This window comes from Tenebrio molitor, chromosome 1 (assembly GCF_963966145.1).
Source record: "Tenebrio molitor chromosome 1, icTenMoli1.1, whole genome shotgun sequence".
Taxonomy (NCBI): domain Eukaryota; kingdom Metazoa; phylum Arthropoda; class Insecta; order Coleoptera; family Tenebrionidae; genus Tenebrio; species Tenebrio molitor.
Genome location: NC_091046.1, coordinates 46,869,200 through 46,889,869, shown reverse-complemented (window position 1 = coordinate 46,889,869; position 20,670 = coordinate 46,869,200). Strand labels below are relative to the sequence as shown.

General features: G+C 38.5%; 1 protein-coding gene and 1 long non-coding RNA gene across 2 annotated transcripts in view; both read right to left on the bottom strand.

Moving 5' to 3' along the window:
• The window catches only part of ValRS-m (Valyl-tRNA synthetase, mitochondrial), a 58,744-nt gene that overhangs the window by 37,284 nt on the left and 790 nt on the right, over positions 1-20,670 (bottom strand). The window contains exons 3-7 of the mRNA XM_069060091.1: positions 19,406-19,587; positions 19,028-19,321; positions 18,408-18,975; positions 17,892-18,354; positions 17,632-17,791 (exon numbers count right to left, since the gene is read on the bottom strand). Of these exons, the coding sequence (XP_068916192.1) occupies positions 17,632-17,791; positions 17,892-18,354; positions 18,408-18,975; positions 19,028-19,321; positions 19,406-19,587 (1,667 nt within the window). The remainder of the gene's footprint in view (positions 1-17,631; positions 17,792-17,891; positions 18,355-18,407; positions 18,976-19,027; positions 19,322-19,405; positions 19,588-20,670) is intronic.
• On the bottom strand, positions 16,299-17,578 carry LOC138139801 (uncharacterized). The gene is made up of 2 exons (XR_011162380.1): positions 17,369-17,578; positions 16,299-17,203 (listed from the first exon to the last, which is right to left on the bottom strand). It is a non-coding gene; the product is annotated as an uncharacterized lncRNA (long non-coding RNA).

Genomic DNA, 20,670 nt, shown 5'->3' with positions numbered 1-20,670 from the left:
ACATATGGCAATGAATTTTGCACCGTTGGATTGCTCTTGTCAAGGTGTTTCTTCTGAGCCGAAAAAAATTTACCTGGATTTTTCCGTTTTAGAGAAATTCGCAAAAACCAAAAAATCCATATTTTTGGCTCCCACAGCAAAAAATGGGTTCAATGGCCGGAACTTTTACAATACCTGAATTCAACTCGTCCTATACAATAATTGACAGCAATTTGGTTCGAATCGGCGACAAAAAATTTTCGGAAAAAAACCACGTACCCCCCCCTTCTATCTAATTTTCACTTCGGAAAATCATTTAAACGCCCATAGCTCCCTTATTAAGCCACATATGGCAATGAATTTTGCACCGTTGGATTGCTCTTGTCAAGGTGTTTCTTCTGAGCCGAAAAAAATTTACCTGGATTTTTCCGTTTTAGAGAAATTCGCAAAAACCAAAAAATCCATATTTTTGGCTCCCACAGCAAAAAATGGGTTCAATGGCCGGAACTTTTACTATATCTGAATTCAACTCATCGTATACAATAACTGACAGCAATTTGGTTCGAATCGGCGACAAAAAATTTTCGGAAAAAAACCACGTACCCCCCCCTTCTATCTAATTTTCACTTCGGAAAATCATTTAAACGCCCATAGCTCCCTTATTAAGCCACATATGGCAATGAATTTTGCACCGTTGGATTGCTCTTGTCAAGGCGCTTCTTCTGAGCCGAAAAAAATTTACCTGGATTTTTCCGTTTTAGAGAAATTCGCAAAAAACCAAAAAATCCATATTTTTGGCTCCCACAGCAAAAAATGGGTTCAATGGCCGGAACTTTTACTATATCTGAATTCAACTCATCGTATACAATAACTGACAGCAATTTGGTTCGAATCGGCGACAAAAAATTTTCGGAAAAAAACCACGTACCCCCCCCTTCTATCTAATTTTCACTTCGGAAAATCATTTAAACGCCCATAGCTCCCTTATTAAGCCACATATGGCAATGAATTTTGCACCGTTGGATTGCTCTTGTCAAGGCGCTTCTTCTGAGCCGAAAAAAATTTACCTGGATTTTTCCGTTTTGAGAAATTCGCAAAAAACCAAAAAATCCATATTTTTGGCTCCCACAGCAAAAAATGGGTTCAATGGCCGGAACTTTTACAATACCTGAATTCAACTCGTCCTATACAATAATTGACAGCAATTTGGTTCGAATCGGCGACAAAAAATTTTCGGAAAAAAACCACGTACCCCCCCCTTCTATCTAATTTTCACTTCGGAAAATCATTTAAACGCCCATAGCTCCCTTATTAAGCCACATATGGCAATGAATTTTGCACCGTTGGATTGCTCTTGTCAAGGCGCTTCTTCTGAGCCGAAAAAAATTTACCTGGATTTTTCCGTTTTAGAGAAATTCGCAAAAAACCAAAAAATCCATATTTTTGGCTCCCACAGCAAAAAATGGGTTCAATGGCCGGAACTTTTACAATACCTGAATTCAACTCGTCCTATACAATAATTGACAGCAATTTGGTTCGAATCGGCGACAAAAAATTTTCGGAAAAAAACCACGTACCCCCCCCTTCTATCTAATTTTCACTTCGGAAAATCATTTAAACGCCCATAGCTCCCTTATTAAGCCACATATGGCAATGAATTTTGCACCGTTGGATTGCTTTTGTCAAGGCGCTTCTTCTGAGCCGAAAAAAAATTTACCTGGATTTTTCCGTTTTAGAGAAATTCGCAAAAAACCAAAAAATCCATATTTTTGGCTCCCACAGCAAAAAATGGGTTCAATGGCCGGAACTTTTACTATATCTGAATTCAACTCATCGTATACAATAACTGACAGCAATTTGGTTCGAATCGGCGACAAAAAATTTTCGGAAAAAAACCACGTACCCCCCCCTTCTATCTAATTTTCACTTCGGAAAATCATTTAAACGCCCATAGCTCCCTTATTAAGCCACATATGGCAATGAATTTTGCACCGTTGGATTGCTCTTGTCAAGGCGCTTCTTCTGAGCCGAAAAAAATTTACCTGGATTTTTCCGTTTTAGAGAAATTCGCAAAAAACCAAAAAATCCATATTTTTGGCTCCCACAGCAAAAAATGGGTTCAATGGCCGGAACTTTTACTATATCTGAATTCAACTCATCGTATACAATAACTGACAGCAATTTGGTTCGAATCGGCGACAAAAAATTTTCGGAAAAAAACCACGTACCCCCCCCTTCTATCTAATTTTCACTTCGGAAAATCATTTAAACGCCCATAGCTCCCTTATTAAGCCACATATGGCAATGAATTTTGCACCGTTGGATTGCTCTTGTCAAGGCGCTTCTTCTGAGCCGAAAAAAATTTACCTGGATTTTTCCGTTTTAGAGAAATTCGCAAAAAACCAAAAAATCCATATTTTTGGCTCCCACAGCAAAAAATGGGTTCAATGGCCGGAACTTTTACTATATCTGAATTCAACTCATCGTATACAATAACTGACAGCAATTTGGTTCGAATCGGCGACAAAAAAATTTCGGAAAAAAACCACGTACCCCCCCCTTCTATCTAATTTTCACTTCGGAAAATCATTTAAACGCCCATAGCTCCCTTATTAAGCCACATATGGCAATGAATTTTGCACCGTTGGATTGCTCTTGTCAAGGTGTTTCTTCTGAGCCGAAAAAAATTTACCTGGATTTTTCCGTTTTAGAGAAATTCGCAAAAACCAAAAAATCCATATTTTTGGCTCCCACAGCAAAAAATGGGTTCAATGGCCGGAACTTTTACTATACCTGAATTCAACTCGTCCTATACCAATAACTGACAGCAATTTGGTTCGAATCGGCGACAAAAAATTTTCGGAAAAAAACCACGTACCCCCCCCTTCTATCTAATTTTCACTACGGAAAATAATTTAAACGCCCATAGCTCCCTTATTAAGCCACATATGGCAATGAATTTTGCACCGTTGGATTGCTCTTGTCAAGGCGCTTCTTCTGAGCCGAAAAAAATTTACCTGGATTTTTCCGTTTTAGAGAAATTCGCAAAAAACCAAAAAATCCATATTTTTGGCTCCCACAGCAAAAAATGGGTTCAATGGCCGGAACTTTTACAATACCTGAATTCAACTCGTCCTATACAATAATTGACAGCAATTTGGTTCGAATCGGCGACAAAAAATTTTCGGAAAAAAACCACGTACCCCCCCCTTCTATCTAATTTTCACTTCGGAAAATCATTTAAACGCCCATAGCTCCCTTATTAAGCCACATATGGCAATGAATTTTGCACCGTTGGATTGCTCTTGTCAAGGCGCTTCTTCTGAGCCGAAAAAAAATTTACCTGGATTTTTCCGTTTTAGAGAAATTCGCAAAAAACCAAAAAATCCATATTTTTGGCTCCCACAGCAAAAAATGGGTTCAATGGCCGGAACTTTTACTATATCTGAATTCAACTCATCGTATACAATAACTGACAGCAATTTGGTTCGAATCGGCGACAAAAAATTTTCGGAAAAAAACCACGTACCCCCCCCTTCTATCTAATTTTCACTTCGGAAAATCATTTAAACGCCCATAGCTCCCTTATTAAGCCACATATGGCAATGAATTTTGCACCGTTGGATTGCTCTTGTCAAGGCGCTTCTTCTGAGCCGAAAAAAATTTACCTGGATTTTTCCGTTTTAGAGAAATTCGCAAAAAACCAAAAAATCCATATTTTTGGCTCCCACAGCAAAAAATGGGTTCAATGGCCGGAACTTTTACTATATCTGAATTCAACTCATCGTATACAATAACTGACAGCAATTTGGTTCGAATCGGCGACAAAAAATTTTCGGAAAAAAACCACGTACCCCCCCCTTCTATCTAATTTTCACTTCGGAAAATCATTTAAACGCCCATAGCTCCCTTATTAAGCCACATATGGCAATGAATTTTGCACCGTTGGATTGCTCTTGTCAAGGTGTTTCTTCTGAGCCGAAAAAAATTTACCTGGATTTTTCCGTTTTAGAGAAATTCGCAAAAACCAAAAAATCCATATTTTTGGCTCCCACAGCAAAAAATGGGTTCAATGGCCGGAACTTTTACTATACCTGAATTCAACTCGTCCTATACCAATAACTGACAGCAATTTGGTTCGAATCGGCGACAAAAAATTTTCGGAAAAAAACCACGTACCCCCCCCTTCTATCTAATTTTCACTACGGAAAATAATTTAAACGCCCATAGCTCCCTTATTAAGCCACATATGGCAATGAATTTTGCACCGTTGGATTGCTCTTGTCAAGGCGCTTCTTCTGAGCCGAAAAAAATTTACCTGGATTTTTCCGTTTTAGAGAAATTCGCAAAAAACCAAAAAATCCATATTTTTGGCTCCCACAGCAAAAAATGGGTTCAATGGCCGGAACTTTTACAATACCTGAATTCAACTCGTCCTATACAATAATTGACAGCAATTTGGTTCGAATCGGCGACAAAAAATTTTCGGAAAAAAACCACGTACCCCCCCCTTCTATCTAATTTTCACTTCGGAAAATCATTTAAACGCCCATAGCTCCCTTATTAAGCCACATATGGCAATGAATTTTGCACCGTTGGATTGCTCTTGTCAAGGCGCTTCTTCTGAGCCGAAAAAAAATTTACCTGGATTTTTCCGTTTTAGAGAAATTCGCAAAAAACCAAAAAATCCATATTTTTGGCTCCCACAGCAAAAAATGGGTTCAATGGCCGGAACTTTTACTATATCTGAATTCAACTCATCGTATACAATAACTGACAGCAATTTGGTTCGAATCGGCGACAAAAAATTTTCGGAAAAAAACCACGTACCCCCCCCTTCTATCTAATTTTCACTTCGGAAAATCATTTAAACGCCCATAGCTCCCTTATTAAGCCACATATGGCAATGAATTTTGCACCGTTGGATTGCTCTTGTCAAGGCGCTTCTTCTGAGCCGAAAAAAATTTACCTGGATTTTTCCGTTTTGAGAAATTCGCAAAAAACCAAAAAATCCATATTTTTGGCTCCCACAGCAAAAAATGGGTTCAATGGCCGGAACTTTTACAATACCTGAATTCAACTCGTCCTATACAATAATTGACAGCAATTTGGTTCGAATCGGCGACAAAAAATTTTCGGAAAAAAACCACGTACCCCCCCCTTCTATCTAATTTTCACTTCGGAAAATCATTTAAACGCCCATAGCTCCCTTATTAAGCCACATATGGCAATGAATTTTGCACCGTTGGATTGCTCTTGTCAAGGCGCTTCTTCTGAGCCGAAAAAAATTTACCTGGATTTTTCCGTTTTAGAGAAATTCGCAAAAAACCAAAAAATCCATATTTTTGGCTCCCACAGCAAAAAATGGGTTCAATGGCCGGAACTTTTACAATACCTGAATTCAACTCGTCCTATACAATAATTGACAGCAATTTGGTTCGAATCGGCGACAAAAAATTTTCGGAAAAAAACCACGTACCCCCCCCTTCTATCTAATTTTCACTTCGGAAAATCATTTAAACGCCCATAGCTCCCTTATTAAGCCACATATGGCAATGAATTTTGCACCGTTGGATTGCTCTTGTCAAGGCGCTTCTTCTGAGCCGAAAAAAAATTTACCTGGATTTTTCCGTTTTAGAGAAATTCGCAAAAAACCAAAAAATCCATATTTTTGGCTCCCACAGCAAAAAATGGGTTCAATGGCCGGAACTTTTACTATATCTGAATTCAACTCATCGTATACAATAACTGACAGCAATTTGGTTCGAATCGGCGACAAAAAATTTTCGGAAAAAAACCACGTACCCCCCCCTTCTATCTAATTTTCACTTCGGAAAATCATTTAAACGCCCATAGCTCCCTTATTAAGCCACATATGGCAATGAATTTTGCACCGTTGGATTGCTCTTGTCAAGGCGCTTCTTCTGAGCCGAAAAAAATTTACCTGGATTTTTCCGTTTTAGAGAAATTCGCAAAAAACCAAAAAATCCATATTTTTGGCTCCCACAGCAAAAAATGGGTTCAATGGCCGGAACTTTTACTATATCTGAATTCAACTCATCGTATACAATAACTGACAGCAATTTGGTTCGAATCGGCGACAAAAAATTTTCGGAAAAAAACCACGTACCCCCCCCTTCTATCTAATTTTCACTTCGGAAAATCATTTAAACGCCCATAGCTCCCTTATTAAGCCACATATGGCAATGAATTTTGCACCGTTGGATTGCTCTTGTCAAGGCGCTTCTTCTGAGCCGAAAAAAATTTACCTGGATTTTTCCGTTTTAGAGAAATTCGCAAAAAACCAAAAAATCCATATTTTTGGCTCCCACAGCAAAAAATGGGTTCAATGGCCGGAACTTTTACTATATCTGAATTCAACTCATCGTATACAATAACTGACAGCAATTTGGTTCGAATCGGCGACAAAAAATTTTCGGAAAAAAACCACGTACCCCCCCCTTCTATCTAATTTTCACTTCGGAAAATCATTTAAACGCCCATAGCTCCCTTATTAAGCCACATATGGCAATGAATTTTGCACCGTTGGATTGCTCTTGTCAAGGTGTTTCTTCTGAGCCGAAAAAAATTTACCTGGATTTTTCCGTTTTAGAGAAATTCGCAAAAACCAAAAAATCCATATTTTTGGCTCCCACAGCAAAAAATGGGTTCAATGGCCGGAACTTTTACTATACCTGAATTCAACTCGTCCTATACCAATAACTGACAGCAATTTGGTTCGAATCGGCGACAAAAAATTTTCGGAAAAAAACCACGTACCCCCCCCCCTTCTATCTAATTTTCACTACGGAAAATAATTTAAACGCCCATAGCTCCCTTATTAAGCCACATATGGCAATGAATTTTGCACCGTTGGATTGCTCTTGTCAAGGCGCTTCTTCTGAGCCGAAAAAAATTTACCTGGATTTTTCCGTTTTAGAGAAATTCGCAAAAAACCAAAAAATCCATATTTTTGGCTCCCACAGCAAAAAATGGGTTCAATGGCCGGAACTTTTACAATACCTGAATTCAACTCGTCCTATACAATAATTGACAGCAATTTGGTTCGAATCGGCGACAAAAAATTTTCGGAAAAAAACCACGTACCCCCCCCTTCTATCTAATTTTCACTTCGGAAAATCATTTAAACGCCCATAGCTCCCTTATTAAGCCACATATGGCAATGAATTTTGCACCGTTGGATTGCTCTTGTCAAGGCGCTTCTTCTGAGCCGAAAAAAAATTTACCTGGATTTTTCCGTTTTAGAGAAATTCGCAAAAAACCAAAAAATCCATATTTTTGGCTCCCACAGCAAAAAATGGGTTCAATGGCCGGAACTTTTACTATATCTGAATTCAACTCATCGTATACAATAACTGACAGCAATTTGGTTCGAATCGGCGACAAAAAATTTTCGGAAAAAAACCACGTACCCCCCCCTTCTATCTAATTTTCACTTCGGAAAATCATTTAAACGCCCATAGCTCCCTTATTAAGCCACATATGGCAATGAATTTTGCACCGTTGGATTGCTCTTGTCAAGGCGCTTCTTCTGAGCCGAAAAAAATTTACCTGGATTTTTCCGTTTTAGAGAAATTCGCAAAAAACCAAAAAATCCATATTTTTGGCTCCCACAGCAAAAAATGGGTTCAATGGCCGGAACTTTTACTATATCTGAATTCAACTCATCGTATACAATAACTGACAGCAATTTGGTTCGAATCGGCGACAAAAAATTTTCGGAAAAAAACCACGTACCCCCCCCTTCTATCTAATTTTCACTTCGGAAAATCATTTAAACGCCCATAGCTCCCTTATTAAGCCACATATGGCAATGAATTTTGCACCGTTGGATTGCTCTTGTCAAGGTGTTTCTTCTGAGCCGAAAAAAATTTACCTGGATTTTTCCGTTTTAGAGAAATTCGCAAAAACCAAAAAATCTATATTTTTGGCTCCCACAGCAAAAAATGGGTTCAATGGCCGGAACTTTTACTATACCTGAATTCAACTCGTCCTATACCAATAACTGACAGCAATTTGGTTCGAATCGGCGACAAAAAATTTTCGGAAAAAAACCACGTACCCCCCCCTTCTATCTAATTTTCACTACGGAAAATAATTTAAACGCCCATAGCTCCCTTATTAAGCCACATATGGCAATGAATTTTGCACCGTTGGATTGCTCTTGTCAAGGCGCTTCTTCTGAGCCGAAAAAAATTTACCTGGATTTTTCCGTTTTAGAGAAATTCGCAAAAAACCAAAAAATCCATATTTTTGGCTCCCACAGCAAAAAATGGGTTCAATGGCCGGAACTTTTACAATACCTGAATTCAACTCGTCCTATACAATAATTGACAGCAATTTGGTTCGAATCGGCGACAAAAAATTTTCGGAAAAAAACCACGTACCCCCCCCTTCTATCTAATTTTCACTTCGGAAAATCATTTAAACGCCCATAGCTCCCTTATTAAGCCACATATGGCAATGAATTTTGCACCGTTGGATTGCTCTTGTCAAGGCGCTTCTTCTGAGCCGAAAAAAAATTTACCTGGATTTTTCCGTTTTAGAGAAATTCGCAAAAAACCAAAAAATCCATATTTTTGGCTCCCACAGCAAAAAATGGGTTCAATGGCCGGAACTTTTACTATATCTGAATTCAACTCATCGTATACAATAACTGACAGCAATTTGGTTCGAATCGGCGACAAAAAATTTTCGGAAAAAAACCACGTACCCCCCCCTTCTATCTAATTTTCACTTCGGAAAATCATTTAAACGCCCATAGCTCCCTTATTAAGCCACATATGGCAATGAATTTTGCACCGTTGGATTGCTCTTGTCAAGGCGCTTCTTCTGAGCCGAAAAAAATTTACCTGGATTTTTCCGTTTTAGAGAAATTCGCAAAAAACCAAAAAATCCATATTTTTGGCTCCCACAGCAAAAAATGGGTTCAATGGCCGGAACTTTTACTATATCTGAATTCAACTCATCGTATACAATAACTGACAGCAATTTGGTTCGAATCGGCGACAAAAAATTTTCGGAAAAAAACCACGTACCCCCCCCTTCTATCTAATTTTCACTTCGGAAAATCATTTAAACGCCCATAGCTCCCTTATTAAGCCACATATGGCAATGAATTTTGCACCGTTGGATTGCTCTTGTCAAGGCGCTTCTTCTGAGCCGAAAAAAATTTACCTGGATTTTTCCGTTTTAGAGAAATTCGCAAAAAACCAAAAAATCCATATTTTTGGCTCCCACAGCAAAAAATGGGTTCAATGGCCGGAACTTTTACTATATCTGAATTCAACTCATCGTATACAATAACTGACAGCAATTTGGTTCGAATCGGCGACAAAAAATTTTCGGAAAAAAACCACGTACCCCCCCCTTCTATCTAATTTTCACTTCGGAAAATCATTTAAACGCCCATAGCTCCCTTATTAAGCCACATATGGCAATGAATTTTGCACCGTTGGATTGCTCTTGTCAAGGTGTTTCTTCTGAGCCGAAAAAAATTTACCTGGATTTTTCCGTTTTAGAGAAATTCGCAAAAACCAAAAAATCCATATTTTTGGCTCCCACAGAAAAAATGGGTTCAATGGCCGGAACTTTTACTATACCTGAATTCAACTCGTCCTATACCAATAACTGACAGCAATTTGGTTCGAATCGGCGACAAAAAATTTTCGGAAAAAAACCACGTACCCCCCCCTTCTATCTAATTTTCACTTCGGAAAATCATTTAAACGCCCATAGCTCCCTTATTAAGCCACATATGGCAATGAATTTTGCACCGTTGGATTGCTCTTGTCAAGGCGCTTCTTCTGAGCCGAAAAAAATGTACCTGGATTTTTCCGTTTTGAGAAATTCGCAAAAAACCAAAAAATCCATATTTTTGGCTCCCACAGCAAAAAATGGGTTCAATGGCCGGAACTTTTACAATACCTGAATTCAACTCGTCCTATACAATAATTGACAGCAATTTGGTTCGAATCGGCGACAAAAAATTTTCGGAAAAAAACCACGTACCCCCCCCTTCTATCTAATTTTCACTTCGGAAAATCATTTAAACGCCCATAGCTCCCTTATTAAGCCACATATGGCAATGAATTTTGCACCGTTGGATTGCTCTTGTCAAGGCGCTTCTTCTGAGCCGAAAAAAATTTACCTGGATTTTTCCGTTTTAGAGAAATTCGCAAAAAACCAAAAAATCCATATTTTTGGCTCCCACAGCAAAAAATGGGTTCAATGGCCGGAACTTTTACTATATCTGAATTCAACTCATCGTATACAATAACTGACAGCAATTTGGTTCGAATCGGCGACAAAAAATTTTCGGAAAAAAACCACGTACCCCCCCCTTCTATCTAATTTTCACTACGGAAAATAATTTAAACGCCCATAGCTCCCTTATTAAGCCACATATGGCAATGAATTTTGCACCGTTGGATTGCTCTTGTCAAGGCGCTTCTTCTGAGCCGAAAAAAATTTACCTGGATTTTACCGTTTTAGAGAAATTCGCAAAAAACCAAAAAATCCATATTTTTGGCTCCCACAGCAAAAAATGGGTTCAATGGCCGGAACTTTTACAATACCTGAATTCAACTCGTCCTATACAATAATTGACAGCAATTTGGTTCGAATCGGCGACAAAAAATTTTCGGAAAAAAACCACGTACCCCCCCCTTCTATCTAATTTTCACTTCGGAAAATCATTTAAACGCCCATAGCTCCCTTATTAAGCCACATATGGCAATGAATTTTGCACCGTTGGATTGCTCTTGTCAAGGCGCTTCTTCTGAGCCGAAAAAAAATTTACCTGGATTTTTCCGTTTTAGAGAAATTCGCAAAAAACCAAAAAATCCATATTTTTGGCTCCCACAGCAAAAAATGGGTTCAATGGCCGGAACTTTTACTATATCTGAATTCAACTCATCGTATACAATAACTGACAGCAATTTGGTTCGAATCGGCGACAAAAAATTTTCGGAAAAAAACCACGTACCCCCCCCTTCTATCTAATTTTCACTTCGGAAAATCATTTAAACGCCCATAGCTCCCTTATTAAGCCACATATGGCAAAGAATTTTGCACCGTTGGATTGCTCTTGTCAAGGCGCTTCTTCTGAGCCGAAAAAAATTTACCTGGATTTTTCCGTTTTAGAGAAATTCGCAAAAAACCAAAAAATCCATATTTTTGGCTCCCACAGCAAAAAATGGGTTCAATGGCCGGAACTTTTACTATACCTGAATTCAACTCGTCCTATACAATAACTGACAGCAATTTGGTTCGAATCGGCGACAAAAAATTTTCGGAAAAAAACCACGTACCCCCCCCTTCTATCTAATTTTCACTACGGAAAATAATTTAAACGCCCATAGCTCCCTTATTAAGCCACATATGGCAATGAATTTGGCACCGTTGGATTGCTCTTGTCAAGGCGCTTCTTCTGAGCCGAAAAAAATTTACCTGGATTTTTCCGTTTTGAGAAATTCGCAAAAAACCAAAAAATCCATATTTTTGGCTCCCACAGCAAAAAATGGGTTCAATGGCCGGAACTTTTACAATACCTGAATTCAACTCGTCCTATACAATAATTGACAGCAATTTGGTTCGAATCGGCGACAAAAAATTTTCGGAAAAAAACCACGTACCCCCCCCCTTCTATCTAATTTTCACTTCGGAAAATCATTTAAACGCCCATAGCTCCCTTATTAAGCCACATATGGCAATGAATTTTGCACCGTTGGATTGCTCTTGTCAAGGCGCTTCTTCTGAGCCGAAAAAAATTTACCTGGATTTTTCCGTTTTAGAGAAATTCGCAAAAAACCAAAAAATCCATATTTTTGGCTCCCACAGCAAAAAATGGGTTCAATGGCCGGAACTTTTACTATACCTGAATTCAACTCGTCCTATACAATAACTGACAGCAATTTGGTTCGAATCGGCGACAAAAAATTTTCGGAAAAAAACCACGTACCCCCCCCCCCCCTTCTATCTAATTTTCACTTCGGAAAATCATTTAAACGCCCATAGCTCCCTTATTAAGCCACATATGGCAATGAATTTTGCACCGTTGGATTGCTCTTGTCAAGGCGCTTCTTCTGAGCCGAAAAAAATTTACCTGGATTTTTCCGTTTTACAGAAATTCGCAAAAAACCAAAAAATCCATATTTTTGGCTCCCACAGCAAAAAATGGGTTCAATGGCCGGAACTTTTACTATACCTGAATTCAACTCGTCCTATACAATAACTGACAGCAATTTGGTTCGAATCGGCGACAAAAAATTTTCGGAAAAAAACCACGTACCCCCCCCTTCTATCTAATTTTCACTTCGGAAAATCATTTAAACGCCCATAGCTCCCTTATTAAGCCACATATGGCAATGAATTTTGCACCGTTGGATTGCTCTTGTCAAGGCGCTTCTTCTGAGCCGAAAAAAATTTACCTGGATTTTTCCGTTTTAGAGAAATAAAAAAAAAACCAAAAAATCCATATTTTTGGCTCCCACAGCAAAAAATGGGTTCAATGGCCGGAACTTTTACTATACCTGAATTCAACTCGTCCTATACAATAACTGACAGCAATTTGGTTCGAATCGGCGACAAAAAATTTTCGGAAAAAAACCACGTACCCCCCCCTTCTATCTAATTTTCACTTCGGAAAATCATTTAAACGCCCATAGCTCCCTTATTAAGCCACATATGGCAATGAATTTTGCACCGTTGGATTGCTCTTGTCAAGGTGTTTCTTCTGAGCCGAAAAAAATTTACCTGGATTTTTCCGTTTTAGAGAAATTCGCAAAAAACCAAAAAATCCATATTTTTGGCTCCCACAGCAAAAAATGGGTTCAATGGCCGGAACTTTTACTATACCTGAATTCAACTCGTCCTATACAATAACTGACAGCAATTTGGTTCGAATCGGCGACAAAAAATTTTCGGAAAAAAACCACGTACCCCCCCCTTCTATCTAATTTTCACTTCGGAAAATCATTTAAACGCCCATAGCTCCCTTATTAAGCCACATATGGCAATGAATTTTGCACCGTTGGATTGCTCTTGTCAAGGTGCTTCTTCTGAGCCGAAAAAAATTTACCTGGATTTTTCCGTTTTAGAGAAATTCGCAAAAAACCAAAAAATCCATATTTTTGGCTCCCACAGCAAAAAATGGGTTCAATGGCCGGAACTTTTACTATATCTGAATTCAACTCATCGTATACAATAACTGACAGCAATTTGGTTCGAATCGGCGACAAAAAATTTTCGGAAAAAAACCACGTACCCCCCCCCTTCTATCTAATTTTCACTTCGGAAAATCATTTAAACGCCCATAGCTCCCTTATTAAGCCACATATGGCAATGAATTTTGCACCGTTGGATTGCTCTTGTCAAGGCGCTTCTTCTGAGCCGAAAAAAATTTACCTGGATTTTTCCGTTTTAGAGAAATTCGCAAAAAACCAAAAAATCCATATTTTTGGCTCCCACAGCAAAAAATGGGTTCAATGGCCGGAACTTTTACTATACCTGAATTCAACTCGTCCTATACAATAACTGACAGCAATTTGGTTCGAATCGGCGACAAAAAAATTTCGGAAAAAAACCACGTACCCCCCCCTTCTATCTAATTTTCACTTCGGAAAATCATTTAAACGCCCATAGCTCCCTTATTAAGCCACATATGGCAATGAATTTTGCACCGTTGGATTGCTCTTGTCAAGGCGCTTCTTTTGAGTCGAAAAAATTTTAGCTCGCTTTTTTCGTTTAAGAGAAATTCACAAAAACCAAAAAACCCATATTTTTGCCTATTTTTGGCTCCCACACCAACAAATGGGGTCTATGGCCGGAACTTTCATGCCTGAATTCAACACACCCTATACAATATCTCACCGCAATTTGGTTCGAATCGGCGACAAAAAATGTTTGGAAGAAAACCGTGTACCCCCCCCTCTATCTAATTTTCACCCCGAAAAACATTTAAACGGCCGTAGCTCCCTTATTAAACATAAAATGACAATGAATTATACACCGCTGGATTCCTCTTTTCAATGCGCTTCTTTTGAGTCGAAAAAGTTTTAGCTCGCTTTTTTCGTTTAAGAGAAATTCACAAAAAAACAAAAAACCCATATTTTTGCCTATTTTTGGCTCCCACCAGTGGCGGCTCGTCAGGTGAGGCAACTGAGGCCGGGCCTCATCCTCATTTAAGCATGAATTTAAATAAAAATTTATTTTTAAGAATTAGTATTTTGCAGATTTGTTTTTATATTATAATTATTTTATAATTTAATATATTTTCAAACTAGTAAATCCGAGCAAGAATATCAGGAGTAGTATCTAAAGCATTTATTTTGTTTTCTGTGTTCCACTGGAGAGCGATAAATTTTAAATCTAGCGCTCCCAGTGCAACGGGAAATATTCAAATATTTATCGTCGCGCCTCATCCACTAGTGGCCGCGTCAATTACTACGAATCGAGACCGATCTTACGTCACCATCACTTACGTCACTTTGCGCATGCGTATTATAGTCTAATTCCAGAGAAAAAAAGACTCGCATCGAATGGTTTATCTGCTAGGTGGTATGAAATTTTCGGGGCCTCCCGGTGAGCATCGTGGAATCTCGTACTACAATTTTGGCAGCATGCATTGAGCTACACCATATTTTTTAACGCGCGCCTTTTAACCAATCATCCCCCAAAAATGACGTAAAGATCACGCCAATTTATTACTCCAGCGGGCCGCCGCGACGCGGCGCCTTCGCGCCAACTAATATAATTCAGTAACAGTTTGAATAATAATTTGTGCTGTGCTGGTAACCTTTGTGTCATTTTCGGTGGTTATTTTGATTTGGTTAAGTGCACATTTTTGATTTTTGGTAAGGTAACATAGGTAGATCAACCATCAAACATGAATCCCCAATTTGATTTAGTTATGTCGTTGTTAAATGTTCCAAAACATGCGCCTCACGCTTGGCCTCACCTCACCCAGAGGTCACGAGCCGCCACTGGCTCCCACACCAACATATGGGGTCTCGACTTGTCTTTAAGTTGGCACTACCAGCAAAAGTAACTAGGCGCCGTTATTGGCGATTTCGGCTACCGTTGGGGGCGCCACTAAACCACTGTTGCCAAATCTGTGGCCAAATCATACTCCCGCTCGATCTGGCTTATGTCTGTACATACTGCATTGTTTTTTAAAATAAGTCGTTGGTTTTACGGTAATTTGCCGTTTTTGTGATGTTTTTTTTTAAGGTTACACATTACACAAAACGTTGGTTTATTAGAGGCAACGGCAGAAAATGGATGTGTTGTGAAACGCGAAACAGTGTTGTGTGCGAAGTTGGTTAATTTTATGTGGTGTTACTAAAGTGGTGGAAACAAGGTACGAAATTTTTGGATTATCTCTACAAACAAGTGCCTTGAGTAGTCACCCAATATAAATATAAATCATTTCAAAATATAACCTTAAATACCTAGGTAATTATTTGTAAAGTTTAGCAAAAGATATTCTGAACGCTCGCAATTATCCGTATTTAACTTTTTGGGTCCTTTACAATAAGTTTACAGGCAATGTTGTAAAAGTATTAAGTTCTTGATGCACTGCTCGCTGCTGGGCCTGCACAGCTTAGTCGGTCTCTATTGCGAGGGTTGTTTATAGTATTATAGTGTTTGTAAACGACCCACAAAGTCAAATAGGGTTAATTGCCAGCGTTCAGAATATTTTTTCCAAACTTTACAGCTAGTTATGAAAGTCACACTTTTTTTCACGAATTTGGAGATCAAGCAAATAGGTAAGTGAAAAAAAGAGACTTTCATAACGTGTTGTTATTTTTTTGCATATCGATGTAAGTTGAGAAATTTGATCTAAAAGGATTTATGAAAAATTACAAAAAAAAATTAGGTATGCTTTGACAGTCATCTCCAAGGAATTGGAATAAAATGATGCAAAAAAGTACTACTTTCACTACGATTTTTCGTGTAAAAAAGTGCTATTTACTTTCACTATGATTTTGCGTGTAAAAAAGTGCCACTTTCATTACGATATGCAAAAAATACTATTTAACTTACAAAAATGTGGTCTTTTTTAAACTGTTTTCCACAGACCCTCATATAATTATAGAAAGATTTTCCCGTTAATAAAGCTCTTCCCTATATTTTCCTTCTCTCTACTCCGAAAACATTTTACTTTTACACCACAACGCGGAAATAAAATAGAAACATGCTTTCTGGTTCGTCTTTTCGGCACAGCCAAAAACACAACAATTTCTTTTGACGGTCTTATTTTTGGTCATTTTTAAATAACAAATTCCAATTAAACCGTCGTTTTGTTTTAAAAACACAGATCATTTCAACAGCCACCAGCTTGAGTGTGTCTTAAAATTTTGCATACAATTCACACCAGATGTCTCACTGATAGCTGAAATCGCCAATAAGGTATGACAGATTTCTCACTAACGTACAGTTCAATCATAAGTTTCAAGCGACCTTGAGTTTGACAATCCACATTTAAAACGTTTTACAGTAAAGTCCATTCACGTTGGATTTTCTCTGCCAAATTGTTGTCACGTTGCAAGCCTGCGCCTCCTTTCCTAGTAAATTTTACATTATCGTGTTTTATTCGTGATAGAGCGATTTGACGTCTTTAATTTTGAATGTTAGTTTGACGTGTGAAATAAAGTCACAGATTTTTTAATAAAATTCTATTCCTGGGTGATTTTACCATGGCGAAAAGAAAAAAGGTTAATTTTAAAATTGCGTTAACCTTCCACAACTGACGTAATGTGACGAAACCCGCAAGCTAATACGGACTCAAGAAAAAATAGCTTCAGTTCGAAAATTAATTAGTCAGAATCCTTTAATATTTAATGTATTGTATGTATTAACATGATTATAATCTATTTACGACCTTTATTGAGCAGTTTTAACAATACAACGTTATTTTAAAGGTAATGTGAACATCGAAAAAACTTAAATTAGAAAAAAATCATTAAAAATCAAAATACACCTTTCTTTTGTGGTATGCAATTGTAACAATATATTCTTGAAACGTCACAACCACAATCAAAACGTATAAGTGTCTCTGAATAACTGAAATTTTATTGCCAAATTTGTTCCATCATTTAGATGCATTCCTTACTTCCATCGCTTCCAATGAAAGAAACTTCACACAATTTTCTATTGGGTTCATTTTCTATAACTTATTCTGGTTCCTCATCAGTCATCACTGTAGTCATTAGGGGTTTTTTCACTTAATCAACAGCGCAAGCAGAAAAATACAACACCAGTAGGTAGGAGTTAGGTACCTATTGTATGTTCCTAATCCTATCATACCGATTAAGAACTGACACTATTTTTAGTGCAAATGATAACAAAATGGATGTATTATTACCTACTGTTATCCTCTAAAAACAATATTTGAAAAATGACTGTTTCTTTGCTGACAGCGAATAACATAACCTCTACAGTCTACGAATGACTTGGTTACTTTATCAGCCCGTATTGGTGACATACACAGCTAAAGCATTTTTGAAGTAAAAATCACACCGCCATAATATTGAATTATTTGACCTTGACTAGGAAAATCCAACGTGAATGGACTTTAGTTAATTGTCAAGGTGCCAGTTTAAGGAAAATTGATAATTCTGGACTCACTTTTAACATTGTGTGAACACAGTGTGAATCTGAGAGCGTCCGTTCCACATTCTGGTATCCCAGAAGGAAACATTTTCTTCTGTCCTTGCACGGCTCTCGTCATTTCATCAAAAGACAATATTCCAGCATCATGGTTGGCTTTTGATCCGGCTTCTAAATTCTGCACAACAGGACAATTTTTTTTAACTTCTTCGCGCCAGCACATCGCATTTATTAATAATTTCAGCATGTGATAAACAATTTCGGAATCGCTAACTTACTTCAAGAGTTGATCCGTGAATAATATCCTCTGGTTGCACAACATTCCCCAAGCTCTTCGACATCTTCCTCCCTTGCGCGTCGCAAATGATCCCGTGCAAAAGGACCTTGTCAAATGGTAGGCGTCCCGTTAAACGTGTGCCCAACATTACCATACGTGCCACCCAGAAAAACAAGATATCGTGACCAGTTTCCATGATATTTAGAGGATAATGTCCGTCGACCTGCTGCGGCCATCCGAAAGACGAAAAAGGGAGCAGCGCGGAAGAAAACCACGTATCGAGCACATCCTCGTCTTGTTCTATTTCGACGTCGTCGCTGGAGAGGGCGATCGAACCCTTACGCAAAGCTTCGCTTGCATTTTCAGCGGCTATCCAGAAAGCAGTTTCTGGACTGTTCCGGACGCGACAGGAATATGCAGGAATCCGGTGGCCCCACCAAAGCTGACGAGATACGCACCAGTCTCTAAAAAAACAACAACAGTGATTTTAGTTATCGACGCAGAAAAATCCTCTGACCTAATATTTTCAAGCCAATCAAACCAGACTCTCTCGAACTGTTTCGGTTCGAGGCGTAGTCGTCCAGTTCTGACACTCTCGACGGCCTCGCTGGCCATTTCCGAGCACCTGACAAACCACTGGGGCTTGACCATGTACTCGATGACGTCTTTGGAGCGACTGCAAATCGGAACCACCATCTTGTGATCTTGTTTCCCTCTCAAGAGCCGCGCCGCTTCCAGACGCGATACTATCACGTCTCGCGCCTCGAATCTTCGAATTCCGGCGAGGTCACCGCAAGCGGAAGTGAGACAGCCCTTTTCGTCGATCACTTGGACGTTATCCAAGCTGTGCCGTTGGCCAACCACGAAATCGGTGGGATCGTGAGCGGGCGTTATTTTTACCGCACCAGTTCCAAAATCTTGATCGACAAAGCTGTCGCATATGATCGGAATTTTTTGTTGTCTGAAGGGATGCCATAAATGGCGGCCGATGTAGCGAGCGTATCGATCGTCTCGGGGGTTCACAGCGACCGCCACATCTCCTAACATCGTTTCAGGACGCGTCGTACCCACCACTATCTCCTCATCTTCGACACAAAAATAATAAATACCATTGCGACTCGCTTCGCATCATCTTACCTGAATCGCAGAGCTTGTAGGCAAAGTAAGTAAGAGAGCCGAATTCCACCGGTTTTTCGTACGTTGGAACCTGAATTTGCGTCGGACCATCGATTTCCACGTGATCCACTTCGATGTCTGAAATTGCCGACTGCAAGCAACAAGACCAGTTGACCAAATGATCTGCTCGGTAGATAAGGCCTAGATCGAAAAGCTGTACAAATGCTTTTGTTACAGCCGAGGACTGCGTAGAGTCCATTGTGAAGATTTGCCGAGACCAGTCGAGAGATACCCCCAATTGTCGCAGTTGCCTTTCTAGAAAATAAACGGAATACATTATTGTTCTCTTTCAACGAGCATCTTTCAAGAAACTTTGTTGTTGCTATTGTTTACACAAACCTATCATTTCGGCTTTCTCTTTCTTCCATTTCCAAATTCTTTCTTGGAAATGTTCCCGTCCGATGTCGTGTCTGGTTTGACGCTTTTCATTCCAAAGAAGCTTCTCTACTACCACTTGGGTAGCGATTCCGGCGTGATCGATTCCAGGCACCCAGACACATTCAACACCTTCCATTTGCTTGCTAAACAAGATTGTGTTCCATTTTTAAAAAATCACATCCAAATTTGGGTATATTATAAACAAAAATCATACACACAACATTTTTTTAAATGTGTTTTTAATAAAAAATGATAAAACATTTTTCTGTAGTGCTTTATTGACATTTCTTTATAGGTAAAGTACCGGGTGACTATAAATGAATGCGATTTGTTTTTCTTAGGTTGGGAAGATTTTTCATAAATTCCTTTGGCAAACCTGATACGTTAATCAACACATTGGCGTACGTACGTCATTTTGACATTTTATCTATTAATAAATTATGTTAAATAGGCGAGTACGCCTATGTTTATGTCAACTATCACATTAAACAGTAGAATAGCCAACAATACTCTCGTGTCAAAAATAAATTACTCCCTAGAATTCCAACTTTTAGGGAAATAACGTTTTTCATGTTGTGTGTAACTAGAATTTTCAAAAGTTATTTTGAATGCCTAAGGTTGGTTACTTTGAATTGAGAGATTAAATCCAAATAAATATGCCGCCAGTAACCAAAATTGATTGTGAAACGAAAAATCATCTATCACTTAGCGAGAAATTAGTCATTTGCAACTGTTACAATTAATTTGCTGTCTTACATTTTTGGGATATCTTTTGTTTGTCACCTGAAACCCCATAGCCTCCAACCCAACCAAATTTATGGCAACCTAGTAACGAATATCCCTAAATCCAGGGAGTAATTTATTTTTTATTACCAACTTATGAAACAGTTTACATTAATTTATTGTCACCCGGTACAACGCGTCGTGCTTAAGATAAAAATACTGATGTTTTAGATAGTTTTGTGAGAAATTTTAATTTTAAGCCGAGTCATTGAAGAACTTTATGAGGTGCATCTTTTGACACACTCCAAATAGGTAAGACAAATTCTTAATATTTTGCTTCGCAATGGAGATATCAAAACAGTATTACAAAAAATTGTTTGGAATCCAATTTTGACTTTCTGTACCGAGATTCAACGTAAAATTCGCACTAAAATTGTAAAAATTGCGCCCCCAATGCTCAATGGACATAAGAATTGGGTTTGTCTAAATAAAATGAATTACGG